The sequence below is a fragment of the Erythrolamprus reginae genome, chromosome 10, assembly GCF_031021105.1.
Source record: "Erythrolamprus reginae isolate rEryReg1 chromosome 10, rEryReg1.hap1, whole genome shotgun sequence".
Taxonomy (NCBI): Eukaryota; Metazoa; Chordata; class Lepidosauria; order Squamata; family Dipsadidae; genus Erythrolamprus; species Erythrolamprus reginae.
Window position 1 is genome coordinate 16,423,629 of NC_091959.1, and position 23,871 is coordinate 16,447,499.

The 23,871-nt window shown below is 43.4% G+C and overlaps 1 protein-coding gene across 2 annotated transcripts in view; it reads left to right on the top strand.

Annotated features, from left to right (window-relative positions):
• Positions 1-4,188: 4,188 nt before the first annotated feature.
• Positions 4,189-23,871, top strand: part of DIS3L (DIS3 like exosome 3'-5' exoribonuclease) — a 44,846-nt gene continuing 25,163 nt past the window's right edge. The window contains exons 1-5 of one of the 2 annotated variants that reach the window (XM_070762074.1): positions 4,189-4,646; positions 5,828-5,981; positions 13,306-13,434; positions 15,217-15,352; positions 17,787-17,963. In XM_070762074.1, coding sequence (XP_070618175.1) covers positions 4,517-4,646; positions 5,828-5,981; positions 13,306-13,434; positions 15,217-15,352; positions 17,787-17,963 — 726 coding nt within the window. In that variant the 5' untranslated portion in view covers positions 4,189-4,516. The remainder of the gene's footprint in view (positions 4,647-5,827; positions 5,982-13,305; positions 13,435-15,216; positions 15,353-17,786; positions 17,964-23,871) is intronic. The other variant, XM_070762075.1, reaches the window with a different exon arrangement.

Here is a 23,871-nt window from a genome sequence, read left to right on the forward strand (position 1 = left end):
GATCAGCTCCTTTCTTCAGTCCAAATTAAGTCTAGGATAGCCGGTTCTCGTTTTTCCCTTTCCCCTTCTGAAAAACACTATTGTCAGCAAATGTGGTGAGACATCTGTAGGGTATTTTCCAGCTAAAACCAAGGTATTTTATGTCTCCCATTAGCACTGTATTCTGCTATCTTGAGAACATGTGAGATGATTTATAGAGTTTGGTCACATCTCTACCTGGAGAAGAATTCTATAATATAACCTGTAATTGTATGATACTCTCCATAGTATTATTTTAGCTTCCAATTTCTTTTCGGGCCGGAAACTCTGCCACTAAGCAATGTGGTCGCTATACGAAGCATCACATGACTATGGCAGATTTACATCACTTCTCATTTGGCGTTAAGTGAGTCACTACTCCTGCTTGGCAAGCAAGACATGCGACCTTGACTTGCAATTTTACTGTCAGCTTCTCCATCGACTCTCCTTATCAGCAGCCAGCTGGGAAGTAAGGAAATGTCAATCAGCACAGGGTCACTGCCACAGTCATAAATGCAGGGGCCAGCTGCAGTTACTTTCTCAGTGTCCTCAAGTTTTAGATGCTTGCGAAACGAGGTCTATGTGCTGAGACAAGAGACGAGATGAATCATTGCTTACTGGTCTCCTCACTGCCACATACAGGAAGTCCTCGACTCATGACCAAAATTGAGCCCAAAATGTTCATGCTAGGCAAGGCAGTTGTTAAGTGAATTTTGCCTCATTTTATCACCTTTCTTGCCAGCTGTTAAGTGAATCAGTGCAGTTGCTAAGTTAGTAACTTGGTTGTTAACTGAATCTGCTTTTCCATTGAATTTGCTGGTCAAAAGGTTGCAAAAGGTGATTACATAACCCTGAGACATTGCAACAGCCAAAAATACATACGTATCCGAATTTTGATGTGAACATGGGGATGTTGCAGCAGTTGTGTGAAAAATATCCATGTCACTTTTTCCAGTGTTGTAACTTTCAAGTCACAAACCAAATGGTTGTAAGCACTACCTCTATTAAGAATTTTAACTGGGGTTTTTTTGGTCTTGCATAGGCTTATTATGATGATATGTAGCTGTGTTCCTAGTATCCAGCATTTTTCTTGGTCTGCATTTCTTCCCGCCCCCCTCATCCTTTCAGGTTTGTTTAGCTCTCCTGATAAGATTCCCAAAGTTCTTGCCAAACATGTTCTCCTTCCCCATATGAGCTGTAGTTCATTACTGGCTAGTGTGTCATATACCTGTATATTGATGGTCTAAGAATCTCAGATTTTATACAAATTTCTTAATTATCTACTCACTTTCAGGATCTTGCTTTCCTGCAAAAATAATCCCTTTTACTTTCACGCACAGCCTCTTCACTTCCTACTCAACTTTATATTTAAACCAGTGTTTCTCAACCTTGGCAACTTTAAAACATATTGGCTGGGGCATTCTGGGAGCTGATGTTCACATGATTTAAAGTAATTTCTCTTAAAGTAATTGTCCTCTTCTAGCTATAATCCATGTTCACAAATGGGAGGGAATTGTAGTTTTGATGTGGCTCAGTAGTCATTTCACTTCATTTGGATGTACTCATCAGAAAGACAACTCACGTCCTACAAAAGATATAGTTGCTCCTACTCCTCTCAATATATCACTAGCACTCTTCCTTTCTTTTCTATCAGTTTGTTGAAGAAAAATCAGTTTCCAAAAGCACACACAGATGACTGATTCAGCTGGATTCATAACTTCTTTATAAACGTAGTAATATGTATACAATACCACAAGCAGATTATTTCTTCAAGTAAACACAAGCAGAGATTAGTTTCATTTCAGCAGATCAGACAAGCAGAGTGGGGTGAAAGTAGAGTGGGCAGAGTGCAGAAAAGAGTGAGCCACACCCAGCCTTAAACTTCAGTTTTCAGTTTTGATTATCTGCACAGACTCAGAAGTGTTCAAGTTCCCATTGCCTGATTTAGTTGCTATGCCTATTCACTGGCTAACCTTGTTAAACATTGGTTCTCCCAGTTCATGAATATCTTAATATTCTCACTGAACTTCTCATTGATTCCTTTGTAGATGAGAATCATTTGCACATTTATACTTATTATTCTGTATGTGTCAGTATGGTAAGAGTACCCCCATAGGAAAACTCACATTATGCTCAGAGTATGTTCACCACTTTGAGTTATGTATATAAAAAAAAACTAGGATAAGAATTTTGTTATATAATTTAAATATATTTTTGTGGTTTTAAATGGTTTTAATGTTTTTGGTTTGGGTTATTTTGTTGTGTTGTTTTAGATTAAGCCAGAGACTATTAACACATATAAAACATAAGATTTTTTGGGTTCATTTTTTGTATTTTTAAAAAAATGAAGAGTAAAATCTGTTTTGTAACAAAAACATACTAAATTTTAAAATGGTACTGTTTTGTGTTTTTAATTATGTATGCCAGTCAGACTCTCATATGGTGAGATGGGCAGGTATATAAATTTCCCAAATAAATAAGCAATTCAAATTTATCTAGTCGCCCTCCGCTGATATATGACTCTGGGCAGCTTACAAACAATGAAAAAGAAAATATAAACAATAAAGAATAAGACAACCGTTTAAAAACATGGAAAAATGCACATAAAAGCACACTTTTAAAAAGCTTCATAAAATACATAAAACTCACAGCTATTGTGCATTATTTATTTCATGACTTCTACTCTTGACAAAGGAAAGGACGAATTAGACCAAAAGTAGAGAACAAAGTAAGAGTTGGAAGGGATCTTGGAGGTCTTTTAGTCCAACCCCCTGCTCAAGCAGACTATACCATTGTGGACAATCTTATCTTAAAAACCTCTAGTGATGGAGCACCAACAACTTCTGAAGGCAAACCATTTTACTGATTAATTATTGTTAGGAAATTTGTCCTTATTTTTAGCTTGGTTCCCTCCTTGATTAGTTGGCATCATTTCTTGTTGTCTTGATCTCAGGAACCTAGGAGAAGAGGTTGTCCCCCTTTTCTTTGTGCTGGACTAAGAGTGCAGAGACCTGGGTTCAAATCCTCACTCAGCCACGAATTATCCCAGGGGATTCAAGGTCAACCGACTGATGGGGTGGTGGAGAAAGTGCTGTACTGGGTTGGATGCAGTACAATTCGAAATGTGATCTTACCTTGTGGTATAAAGCAGTACCAACACTTCACATGTTCTTAAAACTATCCATTTATTGATGCAGCCTGCATTTGTATTTTTTTTCCTTGCCTAAGTGTAAACCCTTACTTTTCTCCCAGAGTTGCCTTTTGTTGGATAGCTGTCATGTTTAAGATCCTTCGAATCTTCAGCCCATTTTCTGGATGTTGGCTATTCCCACCAACTCATTGTCATCTGCAAATTTGATTATTTCCCCTTCTATCCTCTACTGCAGGCTACGTCTACTGCCTACCGGCTGCCTGCAGTTTGGCAGTTGGAGTCTCATCAGGCACAAGGTTGACTCAGCCTTTCATCCTCCCAAGGTAGGTAAAATGAGGACCCAAATTGTTGGGAGCAAAGGGGCTGACTCTGTAGAGTGGTATATTAGCCTGAGTGCTATTGCTATCTTCCTTCTTTCCCAGTGGTTAGAATGCAGTATTGCAGGCTAACTCTGTCCACTGCTAACAGTTTGAGTCCCTCAAGGTTGACTCAGCCTTCCATCCTTCTGAGGTTGATAAATTGAGGACCCAGATTGTTGGGGGGCAATATGTTAAGATTTGTAAACTGCTCAGAATGTTCTGTAAAACACTGTAAAGTGGTATTATAAGTCTTATTGCTACTGGGAGAGTACTGGGCTCAAGACAGAACCTTGGGATAACCCCCTAAATACTTACCTCCATGAACACACGGCTCCATTGAGCGCAGCTTGTCAACCAAGTTGAGTTGCTAAGAATTGACATTGATGTGATGGTGTTGTTTTTTTCCCCATTTGGGGGGCTTCGTGTGGAGGGGATGCCTGAGAAAGGGGAGAGCCAGGCTCCAGTCCCTCCACCCCTGGTGGGCTCTGGGCCAGAGGGGAAGGCACTGAATTGGCACAAGGGAGACCGGGACCTCCCTTCAGAAGCGCCCTAAAAGGCTTCCCAGCTGGGCTCTCTGTTCGCCCAGCTCACCTCACAGGATTGTTGTTTCTCTTGAAGGAAAGGGGGGCGGAAGTGACGAAAGCTTCGCCCGGTCTACCTCACAGGGGTGTCGTGCTGGCGGGCGGAAGCAGGAGGACGAAGCACCTCGCGGATCCGAAATGACAAGGAGCCCTTTCACCCCCGCTACTTCGCCCGGAGCACGACACCCGCTGAGAGACCGACGCCGATAACAACGTCCAGGTTTTTACCTCACGTTGGCGGGAAACAGCACCGGAAGTAGCGACGCCCTTTTCGCGCGGCCACGCCCCTCCGCGCGCTCCCTTTCTGTAAGCCCCCCCCCTCCCCGGCGACGGCCAATCAGAAGAACAGGAAGGACTGCCCGGCAACGGAAGGCGGGACGGCGACGGGGCCCCGCCTACTCGCGGAGATGTTGCGGACCGAGAAGGTGCTGCTGCTGCGGAGCCAGCAAGGCCGCTCCGTGCGGGTGGTGCGCGAGCACTACCTGCGTCCCGACGTGCCCTGTGGCAGCGCCCTCTGCCGGGCAGGCTGCCCCCGTGGTGCGTTGAGAGCGGGGGCGGAGCTCTGAGGGGGCGGGGCGGCGGCTCGGGGGAATGGGTGGTCGTGTGAATGTTCGCGGGTCTTCCCGGGGTGGGCGGGGCTTACGAATGCCAGGAAGGGGCGGGAGGGAGGCGCCAAGTTGCTTTATGGATTTATGCATTTGACTTTCCTTCCTCCCCTCTCCACCAATCCCTTTGCCATCAATGAGAATTGACGGAGTTGGACGAAGCAGAATAGCAGAGTTGGAAGGGACCTTAGAGCAGTGTTTCTCAACCTTGGCAACTTGAAGATATTTGGACTTCAACTCCCAGAATTCCCCAGCCAGCGAATACTGGCTGGGGAATTCTGGGAGTTGAAGTCCAAATATCTTCAAGTTGCCAAGGTCGGGAAACACTGCATTAGAGTATAGGGAAGTCTCCTTAGCGATACAGGTATTCCCCAAAGAGGAAGTTTAGTTTGAAGGTAGCACCTTGTCTCTGACTCTTTAAAGCAGCTGCATCATTTTGTAGGACGGCCCTTCGACTCCCAGAGCCCAGGACTGCTTTAAATACCCCATGCTGTCCTTGTGTGCTCCAGTACAAAATTCGGGATTGAATCCAAAAGGCTGCTCAGCCCCAGAAGAAATTTAAATCTCAGTTGTGCATGGAGGTCAACCCTTGCCATTTTGTGGTTACTGGCCTTGACCACAGAATAAATTTTCTCCCCATCTGCAAAAATGATCATTAAGTGGAAATACTGGCTTCAATATTATTCTCAAGGGTAACTCCACGTGCTCGATGCCAGGAATCTGTGCCCTACTATTGCTTTCCATTTGTGGTTATTAATTTATTCATAGCCAACAAACTATGTTCTGTACGTATCACATGTTTTTTCTGAATTTTTAAAATTAAGGGAGACTAGGATAGCGCTATTTCGGCCTTGTTCTGGCCTCATCAGCTAGCCATATCCTTACTGGGATTTGATACATACAGAACATGGTTTGTTGGCTATGAATAAATTAACTGGGTTAGGCCTAGAGGCAAAAAGGAGCTGTGACGTTTCTTCAATATAACGTCCAAGAGAAAAAACTAATATATATACTGTATACACACATACATACATATATACGTATATATTATGAGAGAGAGAGGGAGCAAAGGAGAGAGAGAGAGAGCACTAAATTTTGGTTTTATTGCTTCAGATGGGAAATTGCTGTCCGATGACGTCACCCACTATGTTGTGCCTGACTGGAAAGTGCTTCAAGATTACCTGGAGATTCTGGAATTCCCCGAGCTGAAGGGCCTGGTTTTCATGCAGACAGCATGTCAAGCAATGCAGCAACAAAGAGGACGCAGGTATCTGGTCTTATCCAGGAGGGTTAGTTCACTGGCCAATGCAGCCCTAGGTTGCAACAATGGCGGCAGGTTTATTTATTGTTAGAGTTGAAAGGGACCATGAAGGCCATCGAGTTCAACCCCCTGCCCAAGCAGGAACCCTATAGTACACCAATCAAGTGGCAGTTCAATCTTCTCTTAAAAATGTCCAGAGTGTTAGAATTCACAACGTCCGCTGGTAGGTTGTTCCATTAATTGATCGCTCTGACCGTCAGGAAGTTCCTCCTTATCTCCATGTTGAATCTCTCCTTGGTCAGCTTCCAGCCGTTGTTCCTCGTCCAGCCCTCTGGTGCCCTGGGGAATAAAGTGATCCCCTCCTCTCTGTGACATCCCCTCGTATACTTGTAGACTGCTATCATGTCCGCTCTGGCCCTCCTTTTCTCCAGGCTTTCCATGCCCAGTTCCCTCAGTCTCTCTTCGTAAGTCTTGGTTTCCAGTCCCTTAATCATCTTGGTTGCTCTTTTTTGCATCTTCTCCAGAGTTTCAATGTCTCTTTTGAAGTGTGGTGACCAGAACTGAATACAGTACTCCAGGTGTGGTCGGACCAGGGCGTAGTAGAGTGGTATTAAGACTTCCCTGGTCTTGGAGTGTATTCCCCTGTTCAAGATGAATGAATCCTGCATTGAGCAGGGGGTTGGAACCGATGACCCTAGAGGTCCCTTCCAACTCTATGATTCTTAAGATCAGATGATACGACAGTACTCTTTATGTTATTTATTGATTTATCAAACTTCTTAACTGCCCATTCCATCACCAGGGGGTTGTTTGCTGCACCAATGAGGCCACACTTGGAATATGGGGAGTCCTCAACTTACGACCACAATTAATTAATTAATTAATTAGAGTTGAAAGGGACCTTGTAGGTCATCAAGTCCAACCGACTGCTCAAGCAGGAAACCCTATACCACCCCAGCCAGGTGACAGTTCAATTTCTTCTTGACTATGCCAAGGGTCGGGACGTTCACAACCTCCGCTGGCAGGCCGTTCCACTGGTTGATCGCTTTGACCGTCAGGAAGTTCTTCCTTATGTCCAGGTTGAATCTCTCCTTGGTCAACTTCCATCCGTTGTTCCTCGTCTGGCCCTCTGGTGCCCTGGAAATCAGCGTGACCCCCTCCTCTCTGTGGCCACCCCTCAAGTACCTGTATACTGCTATCATGTCCCCCCTGGACCTTCTTTTCACTAGACCAGTGTTTCCCAACCTTGGCAATTTGAAGATATTTGGACTTCAACTCCCAGAATTCTGGCTGGGGAATTCTGGGAGTTGAAGTCCAAATATCTTCAAGTTGCCAAGGTTGGGAAACACTGCACTAGACTATCCATGGCCAGTTCCAGCAACCTTCCTTCATAGTGGAGCCCAAAATTTATGTTGTTAAGTGGGACATTTGTTCATTGAATTTTACTATTTTCTTGCCACATTTATTAAGTGAATCACTGAAGCTAATAACACGGTCGTTAAGTGAATCGTGCTGCCCCATTGACCTTGCTTGTCAGAAGGTTGCAAGAGGTGATCGCATGACTCCGGGACACTGCAATCGTCGTAAATGTGAGTCAGTTGCTAAAAATCTGGATTTTGATTGTGTAACCATTGTAACTATGAATGGTCAATAAATGAACTGATGTAAGTCAAGAGCTAATTGTCCTCGGTCCTAGTCTGCTCACCACAATACACAAAAAGATATTGAGACCCTAGAAAGAGTGTTGAGAAGAACAATAAAGATGACAAGGGGGCTGGAGGCTAAAATGTATGAGGAACCGTTCAGGGAACCGAGTCTATCCAAAAGGATTAGGGGGAGGGGATAGTTGTTTTTCAGCACTTGAAGGGCTGTCACAGGGAAGACAGGGTCAACCTATTCTCCAAAGCACCAGAAGGCAAAAAGAGAAGTAATTGGTAGAAGATCATTACAAGGAGAGATTCAACCTGGAAATAAGGAGGAACTTTCTGACAGTGAGAACAATCAACCAATGGAACAGAAGTTGCCTTTGGATATTGTGGAAGCTTCATCGCTGGAGACTTTCAAGAAGAGTCGGGACATCGGACCAGAATATCTCCGGGACCACCTTCTGCTGCACGAATCCCAGTGACCTGTTAGGTCCCACAGAGTGGGCCTTCTCCGGGTCCCGTCGATTAAACAATGTCGTCTGGCGGGGCCCAGGGGGAGAGCCTTCTCTGTGGCGGCCCCGACCCTCTGCAACCAGCTCCCTCCGGAGATTAGGATTGTCCCCACCCTCCTTGCCTTTCGAAAACTTCTTAAAACCCACCTCTGCCATCAGGCATGGGGTAAACGAGCTATCTCCCCTGGCCTATATAGTTTATGCATGGTATGTTTTGGTGGATGTACTGTTTTAAATAAGGGTTTTTAGGTATTTTAATTAGATTTGCCATTGTATATTGTTTTTTATTATTGTTGTGAGCCGCCCCGAGTCTGCGGAGAGGGGCGGCATACAAATCTAATAAATGAAATGAAATGAAATGATTGCTATATGTCAGAAAATGTTGTAGGGTCTCCTGCTTGAGTAGGGGGTTGGACACCGATGACCTATAAGATCACTTCCAAGTCTGTTAATCTGAACCTAATCTAAACGGCTTTCTTTCTTTCTTTCTTTCTTTCTTTCTTTCTTTTTCTTTCTTTCTTCATTCATTCATTCATTCATTTATTAGATTTGTATGCCGCCCCTTGCCTTTAGAAGCTGTGAGTTGTCTATCATTGGAGGCTTTCTGTGTAGCTATGTGGCTGGAATGATATATGACCTCCAGCTTGAGCAGGAATAGGAATAGAAAATCTCCAAGGTGACTTCCACCCCTATTATTTAATGTTCTGGATTGCTTCCACTCTGCTTCTCCACCAAGATCTTAGTGGGGTGAAGATGTTGAAATAGTGGCCTAGAGAAATCCAGGTTGAGCTTTGCCGTCAGCCACAGAAGTTAGTTGGGTGACTTGGGGCCAGGTGCTGTGCCTACCTGAACAGGTAGTTGTTGTGGGGTGGAAATGGGGGAGGTGAGCTGGAGGGTTGGTATGTGTATGTTGCCTTGAGCTTCTGAAGGAAAGGCAGGATGTATATCGAACGTCTTCTGTCATTTCAATTTTCACCTAGAATTGATGGATGTTTGTGTTCACAGCTAGATCTGTAAGCTAAAGTACTTCCACTTATTTGCAATCTGTGATACATGTTGTTCTCTGACGATGAAGAAAAACGTGCACGCGTCAATCAATCAATCCATAATATCCTGTTAATAAAATGAAAAAAAATGAAGATTTGCAGGCCCTTCCGTATTTAATCTGCCTTGCAAATTAATAGACCTGCTTAAAATCTCATATTTTTTCAGACTTTAGCTAGCAGATTTATTTCAGATTTACAGTGGCATTGGAAAAAGCAAGATATACAGAATCAAACTCTAAAAAGTATACTGTAGTAAAAAAAAATCAATTGCAAAGGTTAATAATATGCCTTGGCGATTATATGAATACATCCATGCTCTAAATCCCCTTGAGACCTGAAAGGTTAATCAAGGATTTTTTTTTCTAGCCGACATTAATTATAGCATCATTATCTATGAATATATTTCAGAGGTAATGGAGGATTTTAATCCAAAGTCATAATATAGCAAGTTAATAAAAATGTTTAAAAACTTCCTGCCACTGGTATGTTTTTCTGTTTTTTGTTTTTTGTTTACTGTTGGACCGTCCCTGGATTGTAAAAACGACTCCATGTTCTGCCTGCAAAATACTTCTTAATCTTTTTCATTCATGACACACAATCTGCCATTTGCCTCCTGGTTCAACCTTCCTGCAGTCTGACAGATGGGGCCAAAAATTCCTGACTAAACTTGGAAATCAGGGATGCGACGGCGTTTTTCAGCCAGCGTAAATGAATAATTTTTTTGACTGACACCTTATTCAGATAATTCTTTATGCCTTGTTTGAATACTTAAGCTCTGGAATTGGGATGCTCATTTATTTAGGTATACATCTTACATTGCATTTTTATGAGGTTTCAGTGGTGTTGCAAAAATAAGTAGACGAAGATGGATGAACTAGGCTTTCAATCTTGGGTGGGTCTGCTAGCGAGTTGGGGGACCCTTAAAACTCCTCAGATCCCAGCTTCTCTTCCCCAATGAAGGTTTGGGGAAAACATACTGTCCTTATTTTGGCTGTGGGTCCCCAAAGAAAAGTGTGCAAGAGCATTCCTGTCGCTAAGTGAGACATGGCTTTTGGCCCATTTGATCATCTTACTTGCCACCATTGTCACTTGTCACCAAGTGAATCTCTGAAGGTAACTTAGTAACATGGTCGTTCAGTGAATCCAGCTCCCACCATTGATTTTGCAAGTCAGAAAGTCGTAAAAGGAGATCGCGTGACCCAGGAACACTGTGACCATCATATATACGAGTCAGTTGCCTTGTGAATTTAGATCACAAGGGCAGAGGTGGGTTGCTTTATAGCAGTGTTTCCCAACCTTGGCCCCTAGAAGATACTTGGACTTCAACTCCCAGAATTCCTCAGCCAGCATTTTCTGGCTGGGGAATTCTGGGAGTTGAAGTCCAAATATTTTCAAGGGGCCAAGGTTGGGAAACACTGCTCTACAGAACCGGAAGCAGGAATTTCGCCCCGCTAGCCAAAGCAGGAACAATTGCTGGTTGGCCACCCCCCCGAACTGGCTCTAATGGCAGCGCTGTAGGGGCTGCCATTTTGTTTTATTTATTTATTTTATTTATTAAATTTGTATGCCGCCCCTCTCCATAGACTCGGGGTGGCTCACAACAGTAACAGAAAAAACAATGTACAATACAAATCTAATAATTAAAACTAAAAACCCATAATTTAAGAAAACATACACACAACATGCCATACATAAACAGTACAGGCCTGGGGAAGTTATCTCAGTTCCCCCATGCCTGACAGCAGAGGTGGGTTTTAAGGAGCTTACGAAAGGCCAGGAGAGTGGGAGCAATTCTGATCTCAGGGGGGAGCTGGTTCCAGAAGGTCGGGGCCACCACAGAGAAGGCTCTTCCCCTGGGCCCCGCCAAACAACATTGTTTAGTCGACGGGACCCGGAGAAGGCCAACTCTGTGGGACCTGTTTTGGGCTTTGTGCACGCACAGAAGCTGTTTTTTTTGTTTGGTTTCCAGCACTGCATGCGCACATGCCCATGTGGAGCGGAAGGAAGTGAACCAGCGGTGAATTAAGTTAGAACCCACCCTCTGAGCACGGGGATGCTGCTAAATGTGAAACGCAGGCATAAGTCATAAGAGCGGAGGTGGCGCAGTGGGTAGAGTGCTGTACTAAAGCTGACTGCTAGATCTGCAGGTCAGCGGTTCAAATCTCACCCCCGGCTCAAGGTTGACTCAGCCTTCCCTCCTTCCGAGGTGGGTCAAATGAGGACCTGGATTGTGGCTCTGTTTAAAAAAAGTGTGATTGCTAACATGTTGTAAGCCGCCCTGAGTCTTAAGGAAAAGGGCGGCATTTATAAAAAAAATTGAATAAAGAAATAAGTCCCTTTTTTCAAAGACGTAACTTCAGACAGTCACTAAATGAACTTTTGTAAGTCGAGGACTGCCTGTACGTGACTCTGAGCAGCTCATTGGACGAGCAGACTTGGTCCAACACTTTCTAAATGTGTCCATCTGCATCCTCGGCTGGCAGGAACAGCCCTTCCGTTGACCTCCCAGACTGGCAGGTAGAAGGAGAGGCAGGCATTCTCATTGGTGTTCTGGTTTCTGGTAGAAATTTAGCAATTACAAATAACTCTTATTAAATGCATCATTTCATGAATAAAGAAACTCCATTTATTTCTCTGCTCTCCTGTAATTCAAACACATTCCATACATGCACTCGGTCCTTTATCTCTCTTAGCTGCATTTCTCACATTCCTCCTTCTGCTTCACTTAAACAAGATTTATTTTCCTAACAGCATAACTTTGAAAAACAGTAGCACTGACTGATAACAATACAAAATACTTTGGCTTACTTTAGCGTGGCAAAAACACATCCATTTTTCCTTTTGGCAACTTTGAAACTCCACCCTTCTTCTCCACTGACCCCCTGACGTGCCAAATACATCACTACAATATTTAACCCATTCCTCTCCTTAATATCTTCTTCCAGACCTCTGCTCTCTCCGTTTTTGGGCCCTTCTGAATTTAGGGTTAATCCAGCGAGTGTCTGATTCTCCCTCACTAGATCCTGAACTCATAGCCCCATCCTGTGGCTGGCCTCCCACCTATTCTACTACCTGTAACCCCGGCCCCCCCACTAATTCATAAACACTATCTGAATCTGAGTCCTCAATATCTTATTTATTTATTTATCAGATTTGTATGCCGCCCCTCTCCACAGACTCGGGGCGGCTAACATCAATAATAATACAATGTAAACAAATCTAATATTTAAGTTAATTTAAAAACCCCAATTTAGAAACCAATCATACATACTGACATACCATGCATGAATTTTATAAGCCTAGGGGGAGGGAAAATCTCAATTCTCCAATGCCTGATGACAGAAGTGGGTTTTAAGGAGCTTACGAAAGGCAAGGAGGGTGGGGGCAACTCTGATATCTGGGGGGAGTTGGTTCCAAAGGGTCGGGGCCACCACAGAGAAGGCTCTTCCCCTGGGTCCCGCCAAACGACACTGTTTAGTTGACGGGACCCGGAGAAGGCCAACTCTGTGGGACCTAACTGGTCGCTGGGATTCGTGCGGCAGAAGGCGGTCCCGGAGATATTCTGGTCCGGTGCCATGAAGGGCTTTATAGGCCATAACCAAGTTTCTTCATCATCCTCCAACTGATCAGGAGTATGTACAACAGTTGGCAGGCAAAGCAGGGCAGGGAAGGGATGCCCAGGCAGGGACAGGTGTGGTGGTCGGTGAAAATGCCATAGGACAACACCTGGCCAGCCACCTGCTCCTCACTGAAGTTGTTGATGCCCTGCGATAAAATCACTGCCATAAGATGAAAGGCAAATATAAAACAGAGCACAGAAGAAAACGCATTTAAAGCCAACTTGTCACGTTATGTAATTCCTTTGATATAGCTGTTCAATAACTTCAAAATACTACGTTGTTTCTATTAAAAAAAACACCCTCTTCCACTGCTGTTCTTAGCGTAGTTTAACATAACATATTATCTCAAGGTCTGTATATATCCAAGTTTCCTGGCAGCAGAAGGCTGCAAATGATTTGAGCAGGAAAGTCTAAATATGACGGATGTCTCTTTCGGGTCTTAAATAATAAAGTTGTTCTCTCTCTCTCTCTCTGAAGCCGTGTCTTGTCTTCTGCTTCTTCTACAGGCAGTACAATAAACTGCGGAATTTAGTGAGGGATGCCCGTCGCGATTGCATTATATTTTTTAATGAATTCCAGCTGCTTTCTTATTTGCCGCGAGAGCGGGGGGAATCGGTGGAGAAATGGCAGACCAGGTACGTGCTCCACATAATGCGGCCCTGAGCAGTTTTTTTATTTTTTTATTTTTTATTTATTATTATTATTAATAATAACAACAACAAAAATAATAATAATAATAATTTATTGGATTTGTATGCCGCCCCTCTCCGTAGACTCGGGGCGGCTCACAACAATAATGAAACAATCTACAACAAATCTAATATTTAAAAGTAACTAAAAACCCCTTATTTAAAAAGCCAGACATACACACAAACATACCATGCATAAACTACATAGGCAAGGGTGGGATGTCTCAATTCCCTCGTGCCTGACGGCGGAGGTGGGTTTTAAGGAGTTTACGAAAGGCAAAGAGGGTGGGGGCAATCCTAATCTCCGGGGGGGAGCTGGTTCCAGAGGGTCGGGGCCGCCACAGAGAAGGCTCTTCCCTGGGTCCCGCCAGACGACATTGTTTAGTTGACGGGAACCAGAGAAGGCCAACTCTGTGTGACCTAACCGGTTGCTGGGATTCGTGCGGCAGAAGGCGGTCCTGGAGATATTCTGGTCCGATGCCATGAAGGCCTTTATAAGTCATAACCAACACAGTTGCAACTTTGGCTCAGCGATTACCCCTTTGTGGTCATCAAGCCTGCCCAGACCTGGCCTGGCCTGGTGATTATTGTGAAGTCCTTGACTTACAGCAATAATTGAGCCCAGAATTTATCTTGCTAAGTGAGACATCCGTTAAGTGAGTTTTGCCTCATTTTACGACTCTTCTTGCCACATTGGTTAAGTGAATCACTGGGGTTGTTAAATTAGTGCCATTGTTGTTAAGTGAATCTGGCTTCCCCCATTCGCCTTTGCTCGTCAGAAAGTCACAAAAGGGGATCATGTGACCCCGGGACACTGCTGCCGTCATAAATGTGAGTCAGTGGTCTGGGGTGGGTTCCAACTTACCTCACTGTCGATTCACTTCTGCATCGCTGTGCCTCATGGGCTGTATGCACATGTGCAGAACAAAAAAACGGTCATCTGTAGTAACTTTGAACGGTCACTAAATGAACTGTTGTTTAAGTCTACCTGTATCGAGGCAAAAGTCTTTGAACGAAGCAGCACAATTGAGAACTGCATACCTGGATTTGACACAAAAGTAAGATATGTATTTTCTTGCATTCATTCATTCATTCATTCATTCATTTGATTTTTATGCCGCCCTCCTCCTTAGACTCAGGGTGGCTTACAACATGTTAGCAATAGCCCTTTTTAACAGAGCCAGACTATTGCCCCCACAAATCGGGTCCCCCTTTTACCCGCCTTGGAAGGATGGAAGGCTGAGTCAACCTTGAGCCAGTGATGAGATTTGAACCGCTGACCTGCAGATCTACAGTCAGCTTCAGTGGCCTGCAGTACAGCACTCAACCTGCTGCGCCACCTATGGTCTTATTCACTGCTCCCTATTTTATATTCTGAGAAGGCCTAATCCAAAGGTAGGCAAAGTTGGCTCTTCTATGACATGTGGACTTCAACTCCCAGAATTCCTGAGCTAGCATGACTGGGTCAGGAATTCTGGGAGTTGAAGTCCACAAGTCACAGAAGAGCCAACTTTTCCTACCCCTAATCAGTCAACTATTTCAGGAAAGTAATATGGAAGGAGCTCCCTTTAGTGTTGACCAAGGAACTCTTGAAGGGCCGCGTAGACTCAGATGGTTGTGGCATGTTTTCAAACGGCTGACATTAAGTCGTACAAACTGCGGGATCAGAGCAAAATGAGAAGACGTAACATGACATCCTAAGATAAATGTGAACGCTGATTCTCCTAGGAGTATTTACAACGCCTCCGTGTGGTACTATAATCACTTCTCGGGCCAGATGCCTATCGTCATGGTAACAGAGGATGAAGAGGCTGTACAGCTGTTTGGAAGTGAAACGGAAGGTGTCTTTGTGATCTCATTCAAGGTAATGCCTTTGTGCTGTTCTTTTGTGTGTTGACCTCTTGTTGTTAATTGTAAAGTCGTGTCCGACCTATCACGACCCCATGGACAACATTCCTCCAGGCCTTCCTGTCCTCTGGAGTCCACTTAGCTCACACTGACTACTTCAGTGTAGTAATAGGCAGCCAAATTTTTTATTGCCATACTATGGGTGTGGCTTATTTTGTGGGTGCGGCTTAATGGTCATGTGACTGGGTGGGAGTGGCTTGCCGGCCATGTGACCAGGTGGGAATGGCTTGAACGATCATCATCGTTCAAGTGAACTGTTAAGTCCTCGCCTTACAACCTTACCAGTTTTGCTCACTGGGGTGACAATTTGCTTCATGTTTCCCACGCTCTCCTTCCTGGGTCGCCCCCCCCCCCTTCTCAGGCTGTGTAGCTAGGCATATGGGTGCTACCAGAAGCATAAATGCTGCCAGCGCTGCTTTCACCCACGTCTTCCACGTGAGGCTGGAGGGGAGGCAGGCAGGAGAGAGGGAAGCTCGTCCGAGGCCAGGAAGGAGGAAAGAGGAAAAAAGCAAGGAGCGGAGACGCAGCAGCAGGGGGAAAAAGGAGAGCCGAGCCGAGACCAGTAATCCAGGAAGTCGCAGCCACCGATCAGCTGGAGCTGCACACGCATCTTCATTTCCGCCAGTGGAACTGCGTTCCACCCCGTCTTGCCTGCTGCCCACCCCTGCTTCAGTGACTCCATCCAGCCACCTCATTCTCTGTCGTCTTCTTCTTCTTTTGCCCTCAATTGTTCCCAGCAATAGGTTCTTCTCCAGTGCGTCCATCAGGCTCTTATCCAGGTGGCCCAAGTATTTGAGTTTCATCTTCAGGATCTGGCCTTCCAAAGAGCATTCAAGGTTGATCTCCTCTAGGATTGACCGGTTGGATTGCCTTGCAGTCCAAGGGACTCGCCCGAGTCTTCTCCAGCACCAGAGTTTAAGGGTCTCCATTCTTTGGTGCCCAGCCTTCCTTATAGTTCAACTTTCACAGCCACAACTTGCCACTGGGAAAACCACAGCCCTGATTGTACACATTTTTGTTGGCAGGGCCTGTTTGGAGGGATTGAATAAACACCTGCAGAACTCTTGCTGTACGGGGGGGAGGGGGACATGCGCCCAGCTCCTTTGCAGTGTTGCCCTGTGCATTGTGCATCTCAACTCCCTCACTTCAGTCACTGGAAGTGCTATTAATTGGTCTTCCCAAGCCTTGTATTTATTTATTTATTTATTTTATTTATTGGATTTGTATGCCGCCCCCCTCCGTGGACTCAGGGCGGCTAACAACAGTGATAAAAACAGCATGTGGCAATCCAATACTAAATAAGCTAAAAACCCTTGTTATAAAACCGATCATACATACAAACATACCATGCATAAATTGTAGAAACCTAGGGGGAAAGAATATCTCAGTCCCCGCATGCCTGATGACAGAGGTGGGTTTTAAGGAGCTTACGAAAGACGAGAAGGGTGGGGGCTGTTCTAATCTCTGGGGGGAGTTGGTTCCAGAGGGCCGGGGCCGCCACAGAGAAGGCTCTTCCCCTGGGTCCCGCCAAACGACATTGTTTAGTCGATAGGACCCAGAGAAGGCCCACTCTGTGTGACCTAACTGGTCGCTGGGATTCGTGCGGCAGAAAGCGGTCCCGGAGATAATCTGGCCCGGTGCCATGAAGGGCTTTATAGGTCATAACCAACACTTTGAATTGTGACCGGAAACTGATCGGCAATCAATGCAGTAATGGTATGTGGGAACAGCCTTGGAGATGGGAGGAAGAGCTGCAGGCGAGAGTAGTTGGATAAGAGGCAGCAGAGGCGCTGTTATGTTATATTAATGTTTTTAACTGACTTTTTAAATATTAATATTAGATTTGTAATGTATTGTACTATTGCTAGGTTGTGAGCCGCCCTGAGTCTTCGGAGAGGGGCGGCATACAAATCTAATAAATTATTGTTGTTGTTGTTGTTATTATTATTATTATTTTTTTTTATACATGGTATGCTTGTATGTACGATTGGTTCTTTAAATTGGGGTTTTTTAGATTATTTTTAATATTAGATTTGTTCACATTGTCTTTTTATTGTTGTTAGCCGCCCCGAGTCTTCGGAGAGGGGCGGCATACAAATCTAATAAATACAAATACAAATTATCATTATCATTATTATTATTATCCAACCACTCAGAAAGGACCCTCCCTAGTTTCTTGGGTGTAAATGTGAGGGGAGGGGAGGTTTACATTGAGAGTTGTACAATTCTGTTAATGTAATCTTAGTGTAAAACAGAACCACTTCTTGGGGGTATGTTTCTTGACTGGCCTCTCGTGCAGAGCTGACATTAATCTTTCAATTAATGACGTAATTCTGTAGGTAGCAGGACCGTGGATCTCCAACTTCTTTTTTGTTGTCTGTATAACACAGAATTACTTGGACAACTTCTGGCCCGATTTAAAAGCCGCTCAAGAGCTTTTGGATTCCATACTCCAGTCGCGACGTGAACGGGAAAGCGAAAGCCACGAAAACAGTGGGAAGGAATACCCCGAGCATCTCCCTATGGAAACCCTGGAAGCAGGAATCAAATCAGGACTCTACATCCAGGTGAGGCTTCCAGTGCAAGCACAGAAAGCTGAAATAACAGAGAGGAAATGATCAGTAGCTCGACCCAGAGCCTTTTAGCGTGAGCTTTACTTTAAACTTCCCTGTATCTTTCTTTAAAATTTGTAGAGCAGATCTGGCAATCTGACCAAGTGGGTTGATTTAGCCAGCTGTAAAATTTGTAGTGGGTGGGACATTTATTCTATTTTTTATTCTATTTTTAAATTTACCTATTCTGATTTTATGTATGGTGGGACTGGTCTCTGGGTGTCACACAACTTTCGTTGCCAATGACAATTTGTTGTTTTTGACAATGACAATAAATAATAATAATAATAATAATTATTATTATTATTATTATTATTATTATTATTATTATTATTATTATTATTATTACCAAAAGAAGCAGACTTGTACAGAATAATAAGCCGTGAGCTATGTTTTTATAATACAGTGGTACCTCTACCTAAGAACGCCTCTACTTGAGAACTTTTCTAGATAAGAACTGGGTGTTCAAGATTTTTTTGCCTCTACTTAAGAACCTGAACCTGGAAAAATTTCCCAGGAAATTTGAGAGCAGCACAAAGGCCCGGCCAGTTTCCTGCCATTTCCCCTTTAATCTCGTCCATCTCTGGCTTTTCTGGGCTGCCAGAGGAGCCTGTCGGTGGCACTTAAGGAGGCTTTGGCAGCCCAGAACGAACGGAGCATTTTCATAAACGACTCCGCTTTGGTAACTCCCTCGCGCTGCCTCCCCAACACCCAGCGTGAGGTTGCCTCCTAGAGCATCTGGGCGCGGAAAGGCAATAGGGCGCGTTTTACCCCGGCCAGATCAACTCAGCTTCAGACAAACTGAGAAATCACCACAGTGAAGGAAAGACTCTGGCTACAAAGCGAATGAGCGAGAGGAGAGGGGAGTCCTTCAGCATGGGAAGGAAGAGGAAGCAGGCAGCAGCCGCCGCCGCCTTTTGGTCAAAGGAGCGGGAGGTTCCCCCCTCTCGCCCGCCTGGGTTTCTCTCTCTGGTGCAGTGTGTGGGAGGCAGCCTCATGCCAGGTGTAAGGGAGGCGCATGCTCCTTCTCGCTGCCTCAGACTATCCCTTTTTTTTTTTTAAGCCTTAAAGTTTTGGATTTTTTAAATTCCTCTCACCTCACCTTTTTCCTTCGGCAGCGACTCTCTTCCTCCTCCTCCTCTTCCTCCTCCTCCTCTTCCTCCTCCCACCCAAATTCAAAGATTTTATTTTTTTCCTAATGGGTTTGCACGCATTATTTGCTTTTAGATTACCGTAATTCCTATGGCTTCCACTTAAGAATGTTTCTACTTAAGAACCTGGTCATGGAACGAATTAATTATGATTGCTTTTTCTTAAATTGGGGTTTTTAAGTTACTTTTAATATTAGATTTGTTTATATTGTCTTTTTTACTGTTGTTAGCCACCCCGAGTCTGCGGAGAGGGGCGGCATACAAATCTAATAAATAAATAAATAAACTAACTAACTAACTAACTAATTAATTAATTAATTAAGTAGAGGGACCACTGTATTTCTATGCAGTTTTTCCCCCCCTGGAAATAATGGTGAAAATGTAGGTCAGAGATCTGTCAAAATAGATTTGGAAAATTCCTGAAAATAGGAGCTCTTCCTAGTCTTGCTCTTTTCTCTGAATAATATAAAATGGTCATTGTCTCTGTAGGCAAAAACGGGCCCAGAAGTCAGAATTATGGAATTGGAAAGGAAAAAAACAAAATCCACAAAACGAAGATCTGGAGTGTTTAGCAGCAATTTATTTTAGATAATTTGAAAATGGCCTGACAGCTAGTAATTACAAAAAAAATAGCCGTTTATGACTCTGAAAATGACATAGGGAAGCAATTGTAATAAACAGAGCACAGCTGGCCAGATAAAATAAGTAACATATGGCTTGGCTGATGGCGCTTGCCACAAGTGAGACTTCGGGAAAACGGGGGAAAACTAGTGGGAAAGAGGCCAGTTAGATTGATTAAGCCACAAGGTGGATATCATAGCAGCAGCAAGAGCCAGTGTGTCCCAAGGGTGATTTTTTCCTTTATTTAATTGTTATATATGTGTGTGTGTGTGTGTGTGTGTGTGTGTGTGTGTGTGTGTGTATATATATATATATGTTAAATGTTTTTAGCTGGAATTTTTTAAAATTAAGGGAGGAAAAAAAAAAAATTCCAGCTAAAAACATTTAACACATACAAAATATAGTTTGTCGGCTATAAATATATTACTGCCTTGCAGTGGCCCTGGGTTGGGCCTAGAGGCAAAAAAAGGAGCTGTGACGTTCCTTAAAAATATACCAGGGTGATCCGACATAAGAAAAACATATATATATATATATATATACACACACACACACGCACACACACACACACACACACATATACATATACATATATATATACACACACACACACACATACATATATATACAGTGGTACCTCGAGATAAGAGTTTAATTCGTTCCGGACCTGCGCTCTTAAGTCGAGCAGCTCTTATCTCGAACGACTTTTCCCCATAGGAATTAATGTAAATAATTTTAATTGGTTCCAGCCCTCAAAAAACTCACAAAGTTAGTCTAAATTATGCAAAAAGACATGTTTTTAATGAAGAAATGTACATGTACATATAAATGAATAATGAAGTTTCTTTCACTTAACTTGTAAACTTTCTTAAACTTTTAAATTTACATATGTTCAACTTCTCTGCCACCCAATCCTGTAGGACAGAGGTCCCCAACCCTTTTTGCACCAGGGACCGGCTTTAAGCGATCAAGAGAGGAATGGGTGAATGAATGGACAGAGGGTGGGAAGGAAGGAAGGAAAGAGGGAAGGGACAGGAACAGAGGAAGGAAGCAAGGAAACTTATGAAAGGGGAGAGTAAGAGAGGAATGAGTGAAGGGAGGGAGGGAAGAAGGTGGGAAGGAGAAAGAAAAGAAGAAATAGAGGAAGGGAAGGTAAAAGAGAGAAAGAAAAAGAGCAAGAAAGAAAGAAAGAAAGAAAGAAAGAAAGAAAGGGGGAAGGGACAGGAACAGAGGAAGAAAGCAAGGAAACTTATGAAAGGGGAGAGTAAGAGAGGAATGAGTGAAGGGAGGGAGGGAGGGAGGGAAGAAGGTGGGAAGGAGAAAGAAAAGAAGAAATAGAGGAAGGGAAGGTAAAAGAGAGAAAGAAAAAGAGCAAGAAAAAGAAAGCAATAATAATAATAATAATAATAATAATAATAATAATAATAATAATAATAATAATTCCCAGAATTCCTCCACCAATCATGCTACTTTAGGAATGGGAATTGAAGTCTATAAGCCTTAATCTTGCCAGGTTTGAAGACCCTTGCACTTCTAACGCTTAACTCAGGGATCTTCAAACTTGACGATTAGTGGACTTCAACCCTCAGAATTCCAAAACAAGGATTCTGGCGCCACCTAGTGGACGCTCGGCTCGTATCCCGAATTTGAGCTCGTAACTTGAACAGAAATGTCTCTTCCTTCCTAGCTCGTATCTGGAAATGCTCGCATGTAGAGCAGCTCGTATCTTGAGGTACCACTGTATATATATATACACATATATATATACATATATATACATATATATATATATTTACATACATACATACATACATACATACATACATACATATATATAAATCAATGTTAACACATGAAGAGTGGGGCATCTGGTATCATTTATTTGAATGCAACTCATAATGATAGTATTAATATTATTTGTTATTTAAATTATACTTATATAATTGTAAAAATCTTATACATATTTGTATTAAAATATTTAATTGTTCAACATTTTAGTCCCTCATTCTACTAACAATAACAGTATCATTGGAACGTACATAGCATCACCATCTTTCAACCCCTAATCTTTATATCTAGCTACTATTAATATATTAAAATATGCATAATAATATCCCCCCTATTTCTAGTGTGGGCCTCTATTCTAGCTCCTAGCAAAGCCAGTCTTGTGTTACGCAATATTTCCTCTATCTGTCATCTCTTGTCCGTTTTATTATCTCAATTCTTATTTGTTTTTTTGGTTTGCCTCCCAAATTCCTCCCCAAGGGTGTTTTTTTCCTAGAGGCAACTGGCCTTTCTGTTTTTTTCTTCGAAGACATTTCGCTTTTCATCCCAAGAAGCTTTTTCAGCTTCAATAGCTTTTCAAGCTATTCTTTAAATCTTTTCTCGCTGTGAAAATCAAGGGTTTCATCCAGGCTGCCTCTCAGGGTTGCAGTTATTGGGAAAATGAAAGGTACAGGTTTCCTCGACTTACAACAGTTCATTTAGGGACCACTTGAAGTTACAACGGGATTGAAAAAAAGTGACATGACCATTTTCCATGTGATCAAAATTCAGACCTTTGGCAACTGTCATGTACTTACGACAGTTGCAGTGTCCCGAGGTCATGTGATCTCCTTTTGCGACCTTCTCACGGGCAAAGCCCAATGGGGAAGCCAGATTCACTTAACAACCATCTTTCTAACTTAACAACTTAATTTAACAACTGTGGAAAGAACGGTCGTAAAACGGTGTAAAGCTCACTTTACGAATGCTTCCCTTAACGACAGAAACGTTGGGCTCAATTGCAGTTGTAAGTCGAGGACTGCTTGCATTGCATTCACTTAGATTGGAATTTACCAACCTTTGGAAAATTTTAAGACTTGTAGATTTCAACTCCCAGAATTCCCCAGCCGGCTTCCCATAAGCAAGTTTAATGGGAGGATGCTCAATTTATTTATTTATTTATTTTATCTTATCTTATCTTATTTTATTTTATTTTTATTTTTTTATGCCGCCCTTCTCCTTAGACTCAGGGCGGCTTACAACATGTTAGCAATAGCACTTTTTAACAGAGCCAGCCTAATCTGGGTCCTCATTTTACCCACCTCAGAAGGATGGAAGGCTGAGTCAACCTTGAGCCGGTGATGAGATTTGAACCGCTGACTTTCAGATCTACAGTCAGCTTCAGTGGCCTGCAGTACAGCACTTTACCTGGTGCGCCACCCCAGCTCATTTGTTTAATAACTTAACGTGGTTTACTTAGCAAATGTGGTGATATACTTAACAACCTTGTCAAAAAGGTCATAAAATCAGATGTGACTCACCCAGCAACTGCCTTGCTTAGCAGTTGAAATCCTGGTCCCATTTATGGTCGTAAGTGGAGGACTAACCTGTATTAAAAAATACTTGAGTATAGAATCATCCCCTCCTTGCGTTTCTCATCCTTTCTGATCAGGACCAACTTCGCTTTGCTGCAACTGACTTTATTTTTAAAATACAGTGGTACCTCATGATACTAACTTAATTGGTTCCAGGAGGAGGTTCGTAAGGTGAAAAGTTCGTAAGACAAAACAATGTTTCCCATAGGAATCAATGTAAAAGCAAATAATGTGTGCAAATCCTTCAGGAAAATCCCAAACTTTAGAAGGGAGGCGAACAGAGGGCAGGGAGGAGCAGCTAAAGGGGGCGGGTGGAAGAAGCAAGGCTAGGGTAAAGGGTGAGTGGGAAGGAAGAAAGGCAAGGGGGGCGCCCCTCCCTTTTCTCTCTTCAAAAGACACTCTTTCAGTGCCTGCAAGCACGCTGTTCTCCTAGTTATTTAAATGCAGTCTTTTCCCCCTCCAAGCAGCCTCTCCCTTTTCTCTCTTCAAAAGACACTCTTTCAGTGCCTGCAAGCACGCTGTTCTCCTAGTTATTTAAATGCAGTCTTTTCCCCCTCCAAGCAGCCTCTCCCTTTTCTCTCTTCAAAAGACACCCTTTCAGTGCCTGCAAACAAGCTGTTCTCCTAGTTATTTAAATGCAGTCTTTTCCCCCTCCAAGCAGCCCCTCCCTTTTCTTTCTTCAAAAGACACTCTTTCAGTGCCTGCAAGCACGCTGTTCTCCTAGTTATTTAA